The sequence below is a fragment of the Triticum dicoccoides genome, chromosome 3A, assembly GCF_002162155.2.
Source record: "Triticum dicoccoides isolate Atlit2015 ecotype Zavitan chromosome 3A, WEW_v2.0, whole genome shotgun sequence".
In the NCBI taxonomy this organism is placed as follows: Eukaryota; Viridiplantae; Streptophyta; class Magnoliopsida; order Poales; family Poaceae; genus Triticum; species Triticum dicoccoides.
Window position 1 is genome coordinate 26,003,814 of NC_041384.1, and position 7,021 is coordinate 26,010,834.

A 7,021-nucleotide genomic window follows, 5' to 3' on the forward strand; every position below is an offset into this window, starting at 1 on the left:
ATCTGAGTTTTTGATCAAAAGGGGTTTCCCCCCACCTCATTTTTATTGAAAAAACGGGGCAACACAAGTCTCCAGGACTGTTACAAGCGATCGGGTCTACCCGGAATGGCAGACCGGAGAACATAAAAAACGCAAAGTTGCGGCCTAAACGCGCTAAATTGGACTATATCAACTGCCGAAGGAAAGAACGTCTACTGCCACAAAAGGCAAACCACATAACCACCAGCCGAACTAAAACAGAGAGTATCACGGAAAATAGAGCGATCACCGCTCTTTTTCTCTCTCCCCTCCACAATCATCCAGAATGAGCCTTCAGTGCTCCGCCCCGGGTCTTCTTCCCGCACGCTCTCAGTTCCCAACCCAGGCGATCCTGAGCAGCTCTCGCCTCTTCGCCGATCCAGGAGCTGGAGGCAGCGTCGCAGCAGCACCGATTGATCGCCCCTGCAAAGGATCTTTCATTGATGTAGAGACGTGCTGATCCTCTCCAAGATCGCAAGAGTGTTTGTCCATGGCACGCCCTGAAAACAGATATCGTTACACATAGTCCAAATGCCCCAAATGGCAGTAACACAAGCAATGTTGATGACAGTTTTCTTATTGTTCATACTCCAAAAGGAAGACAGTTCAGTCATATTATTAGGAATATTAAACCCAAAAGAATCAGCAACATCACTCCAAATCTGTTTTGGCTACTACACATTCAAAGAACAGGTGGTGAACTGATTCCTTCTCATTTACAGTATAAACAGTTTAGGTTCTCTACCACCCTCCTTTTATTCAGGTTGTCCCTGGTAAGAATTTTATTATTAAAAGCCAGCCACAAAAAGACTAAGTATCTGTGAGGCACAACAATTTTCCAGAATTTTTTCCAGATAGGGGTAGATACCCTATCCCAGTTGATCATGCGGTAAAAGGATTTGACCGAGTAGACCCCTGATGGTTTCAGCAACCAAACAGGTCGGTCCTCCTCATTGGTTAGATTTTTGGTAGAAATGACCTGGATCAGGTCATGTCACCTGTCCATAAACTCAGCACCCACACACCTGCTGAAGGTGAGTTTCAGGCTGAACCCATCCCACACCTCCGAAACTACACACTATTGTTGTTGACAGATTTCATAAACCTCCCAAAATTGAGTTTTTAGGAAAGAATCCCCCACCCAGGTGTCATCCCAGAAGCTGATCTTATTGCCATTTCCCAAGTTCCATCCAAAGAAAGGCCCTACACCTTCGAGAGCCCAAGTAACCCCTTTCCAAAAGGGAGATCCCACGCCTTGTTTGGACCACAACAAATTAGGTTTGTTGGTTCTATATTTATGATCTATCAATCTCACCCAATTTTTATCACTGTCCATGAAATACCTCTTAGCCCAAAAAGCTAACAAAGCTATGTTAAACGCTCTTAAATTGGGTATCCCCAAGCCACCAAAATATTTTTTCTGAGATACCAACCCCCAGTTAGCAAGATGGTATTTATGTTCATCTCCCAAGTTCCACCAGAAGAAATGTGCCATTTGAGAGGTAATGTCTTTAATTGCCCACTTGGGAAATTTAATAACATACATCAGGTACATAGGGATACTAGCAATGCAAGCTTTGAGCAGGACTAACTTTGCCTCATAGCTAAGTAGCCTCCCTTTGCACCCACAAATCCTCTTAATGATTTTATCTATGATATATTGAATATATTCCCTCCTCAACTTGAGATAATGCAGTGGCACCCCCAAGTATTTAAGGGGGAAATCCCCCAGCTTGCAGCACAAAATTTGAGATAGCAACTTAGCATCATCCTCATTCATATTTATTGGAACCACCTCGCACTTATCATAGTTGATCTTCAAATCAAAAAGGTTTTCAAAGCATGCAAGTAGCCATTTTAGATTTGTTACGTATTCAGGCTTGGGATTTATGAATAGTATTGTGTCATCGGCATATTGCAGACAAATAAGCCCCTGTGGGATGATATGAGGAACAATCCTAGAGATTATGTTGTTATTAACAGCTTTCACCAACATACGAGAAAACACATCTGCTACCAAATTGAAAAGCATGGGGGAGCTCGGGTCTCCTTGTTTCAGCACTTCCCCCCACAAAATAAGGACCTAACACATCATTAATCTTGACACCGAAGGAGCTTTGTTGCAAAATGGATAGATTCCACATAATCCACCTAATACACTTAGCCCCAAAACCCCTAGACGTTAACATCTCCACTAGGAAATCCCAGTTCACACGATCGTAAGCTTTCTCATAATCTAACTTGAGAACAATCCCAGCCTCTCTCGATTTGTGTACTTCATGGATAGCCTCATGGGCAGTAACCACACTCTCTAATATAAATCTACTTCTCACAAAAGCGGACTGACATGGAGACAGTAGCCTATGACCCATAGGGGAAACCCTATTTGTCATAGCTTTACTAAAAATTTTTATAGAGCAATTACTCAAACAAATGGGTCTAAACTTTTTCATATTTTTGGCATCTGGCTCTTTAGGAATAAGAGTGACTATAGAGTAGTTTAATCTTTGGATATCCAAAGACCCACTTTCAAAGTCCCTCACTAGTGCCATGAAATCTCCCTTGACAATCTCCCAAAAGTGTTGATAAAATAAAAAGGAGAGACCATCAGGGCTAGGGGCTCCATTAGCATAGGAGCACATAACAACTTCTTTAATTTCCTCCTCCGAAAAAGGACTTTCAAGCAAGGCATTTTCAACTTCTGTCACAAGCTCCTCCTCAGACCAAAATTGGTCATCCAGATGAATGTTAGGTTTAGGTTCATACCCAAAGAGGTTTTTATAAAAGTTAGTTGCAACCTCCATAATGTCCTTAGTGGAGTACACAGGACCATCTGGGCCCTCCAAAATAGATAGCTGGTTTTCCCCCTTCTTTGATTGGCAACAATATGGAAATATGCTGTATTCCTATCTCCCTCTTTGATTTTTCTATCCCTAGATCTATGCCACATGGCAGTTTCTTATTTCTTCCAGATCTCACTAAGATCCTCCCTAATTTGTTTCATCCTGAGGATATCCTCAACATTAGTTCTATTCTGCTCAGAAAAGATATCTAGGATATCAAATTCCTGTAGCGATTCCTTCTTTTTTTCCTCATGTCAGCTTCAATGTTGATACTCCATCCTTTTACAAGTTTCCTAATAAATAGTTTAGTTTTAAATTGCCTAGTTTCAATAGCAGTTGTAAAAGGAGAAGGCGTGGCCCAAATTCAGCTAAGGCCTGAAAGTCAGGTTGTTCAAGCCACCATTTTTCAAATTTAAAAGGTCTGGTAGGGCTATATACTGAAAGCACAAGTGCTCCCTAGGTGGTTTTGGTAATTAATGTCAACATATCTCTTGTTGGACTAACACGTTTACCTAGTATGTTTCAGATAAGTTCAACAATGAAGTGGCATTTACTAGAGGATGTGGAACCCCTTCAAAATGCTAAGGACAAAGGATTGGCTCAAGCTCCAAGCTCAAGACTTTAATTTTCTATTTTAGTGATCCAAGATCACATTGAGTCTATAGGAAAAGCCAATACTATTAAGAAGGGATGAGGTGTTGCTTAATGGCTTGCTTGCTCAAAGTGCTTAGTGATATGCTCCAAAGCCCTCAACCACTTTCTCACTTCCAAATATGCCCCACACCAAACATCCAACTCGGCCCCACCGATTCTTTCTCCGGAGCCACCGAGTTCAATTGACATAGCCACTGCCAGAAACCCTAATCAGTTCGGTCTCACCGATGGGATCTCGGTCTCACCGAGATGGGCTTGCAAACTCTCTGTTACCTATTGCAATATTTTCGGTCCCACCGAGATATGCAATCGGCCCCACCGAGTTTGCTTGGCCAACTCTCTGTTTCACTTATTACCCAAATCGGTCCCACCAAGTTTGAGTAATCGGTCAAACCGAGTTTTGGATTTACCCTAACCCTAGCACATCGGTCCCACCGAGTTGATCCAGTCGGTCCCACCGAAAACCCTAACGGTCACTAGTTTTGCTGAATCGGTCCGACCGAGTTTAACAATTTGGTCCCACCGAGATTGGAAAGTTGTGTGTAACGGTTAGATTTTGTGTGGGGGCTACGTATACCCCTCCACCACCTCTTCATTCGTAGAGAGAGCCATCAGAACAAACCTACACTTCCAACCTATTTTTTCTGAGAGAGAACTACCTACACTTGTGTTAAGGCCAAGATATTCCATTCTTACCATATGAATGTTGATCTCTAGCCTTCCCCAAGTTGCTTTCCACTCAAATCTTCTTTTCACCAAATCCATATCCTGTGAGAGAGAGAGAGAGAGAGAGAGAGAGAGAGAGTTGAGTGTTGGGGAGACTATCATTTGAAGCACAAGAGCAAGGAGTTCATCATCAATACACCATTTGTTACTTCTTGGAGAATGGTGTCTCCTAGATTGGCTAGGTGTCACTTGGGAGCCTTTGACAAGATTGCGGAGTTGAACCAAGGAGTTTGTAAGGGCAAGGAGATCGCATACTTCGTGAAGATCTACCGCTAGTGAGGCAAGTCCTTCGTGGGCAACGGCCATGCACTACTAGGGAAAAGCCTAGCAGCAGCGCGGGTTTTAGACCTATCAGTAGCGCGGGGTTATGCGCTACTGATAAGGCGCTACAGCTAACGTGTAGCAGTAGCGTGTCTCCCACGCTACTGCTAAATCGACTTAGTAGTAGCGAGTTCCCGGAGGAGCGCTACTGGTAATTAGTAGTAGCGCTTCTCCCTGCCCGCACTGCTACTATTATTTCGTATTTTATTTCTTTTTAATTTCATGTTGTATTCGTACACCTTTACACAAGTTTTCATACAACAGGAATTTAGAAATTGTTTTTACATCATAATGAGTTATTACATCACGGGGTGAAAGAACCGTGTGGACTAGTTTCAAGTGGATGGACATCCACTTAAAACTAATCCGCGGTTCTTTCACCCAATGATATAACAAATACCATCATCATCATATCATTAACAACTTATCATCATCATCATCATCATATCATTGGTCACTAGTCGTAATCACAAGTACTCCTCACATCATCAACTCTAACACATTGTATCACATAAAAAACATATTGTACCTCATAGGACCTACTACATTCTCTTAGGACCTACTATATTCTCTAAGATAAAATAGCAAAAAACAAGATAGCCCCTGACTCTTCATTATGGAGAATGGAGATTATCCTGTCTCCAATTCTTTCCTGTCGCTTAATGTTACTTCCAAGAACCTCCTTGCGAATTTCCAACCATTTTTTCCATTCTTTGATTAGCATGTGTTCACCGCTTTTAGAAATCCAATATGCACAGGTGAGCTCCTTAGATTCATCTGGTTGTATGTTCATAACTGCAAGGCGACCATTCTGATATATCAGATGAGGCACACAATCCATCGGGATTTCCTGTCGAAAAACAAAGTAATAACTTCTTACTTAGCAATGATGTACTAGTTTTAGAAGTATGCAAAAGATGCACGGATGTCATAATAGTAAAAAATCTTACCAGGGTATCTCCATAGAAGTTAACGTGGTTCAACACGTGCACTAGTAGCACGTATTCACCATAATTTGGAGGAGTTCGATAATAGGTATTGCAATTCTCAAGAAAAGTACAATAAGCAATCAGATGACTTTTCTCCTTATAAGTTAATTTGGAGCCATCAGTGTAGTGGGTTTTGTCTACCATCTTCTGCACATTCTTTGAAGATTCAAAATAAGCTGTCAATGGAAATAAGCTGTCAACTATTTTGAAATAAACAATATAAATTAGTTAATAACTATGTTTGAGAAACTCACATTGCGGCAGAATCGGAAGCGTATCAACAAGGACCCAAATGTCCATATTGTCTTGCTCGATGTCAGAATTACCAAGATCCATGGTGACAATCATTCCCTCATAAAAACCATACATTTTGCAAAGTGCTTCCCAATTTTGGCAATCAAAATGGGTTACGCTCTGAGAATTGTACAGATTTACTTCAAAATCGATATCATGATGGGTCCTTAGGTGTATTTTCTTTGTTTCATAATTTTCATGGTCTTCAAAACCCATCCTCTCCAAGACATAGCGTCTTGCATGACATGGGATAAGCTAGTCGAATTGTAAAAGATGAAAATTAGACGTTGAAATAGTTGAAGTCATGCATAATTACAAAAAAACACTTGTCGTTGTTGCGTACCGTTTCAACATCGAAGGTCTCCTCGAGCTTAATGCTGAAGCGCCGATCTTCATCCAGCTCAATGAACCTGTCGCACATACCTCGATCATCGTGGCACCAGCTACACTCCCCCGGGAGACTGTCGCCGTCCGAGTACGACATTTCCTACGTTCATAATTCAAAGATTAAACTTGTACATATTCTAGCATAAGTCATGCCAGAATTCATGGAAAAATCCGGCATGACCTTTGCTAAAAAAAGGACATATCGAGCGCATGAAATTTGCCGGAGCGGAAATTAATCAACACTCTGGCAAAACATAGGCCACTAGGAGGTGTAACCAAAACATGAAATAATTGCTTAAACTAAAAAATAACAACAAATATGACATGTTCAACTAGTTTTATTAATTCAACTAGTTCTTACTAAATATAAACTTAGTATAAAAAGAAAAAAACTAGTTCTTTCTAAAAATAAAGTAGTTCAACTAGTTATTAATTTACTTACTATACTAGTTCAACTAAAACTTAACTAGTTCAACTAAAACTAAACTAGTTCTATTAATTCAACTCGTTCTTACTAAATATAAACTTACTATAAATAGAAAGAAACTAGTACATCTACTACTACTAATTAACATCTAACTACTACATCTACTACTAATTAACATCTACTACTGCTAATTATACAACTAGTTTACCATCACTACTAGTAATTAATATCCACTACTTCTAAAAATCATTATCTATGAACCCTAAATTAACATCTACTACTACAAAAATCATCTACTAACTAAGCAAAGAGAGAGGGGGTGGGGGAGGGGTGGGGGCTTACAGAGGGAGAGATGGTGGCGG

General features: G+C 40.7%; 1 protein-coding gene across 1 annotated transcript in view; it reads right to left on the reverse strand.

Annotated features, from left to right (window-relative positions):
- Positions 1 to 348: 348 nt before the first annotated feature.
- The window catches only part of LOC119271804, a 14,035-nt gene continuing 7,362 nt past the window's right edge, over positions 349 to 7,021 (reverse strand). The window contains exon 4 of the mRNA XM_037553484.1: positions 349 to 518. Within this exon, the coding sequence (XP_037409381.1) occupies positions 349 to 518 (170 nt within the window). The remainder of the gene's footprint in view (positions 519 to 7,021) is intronic.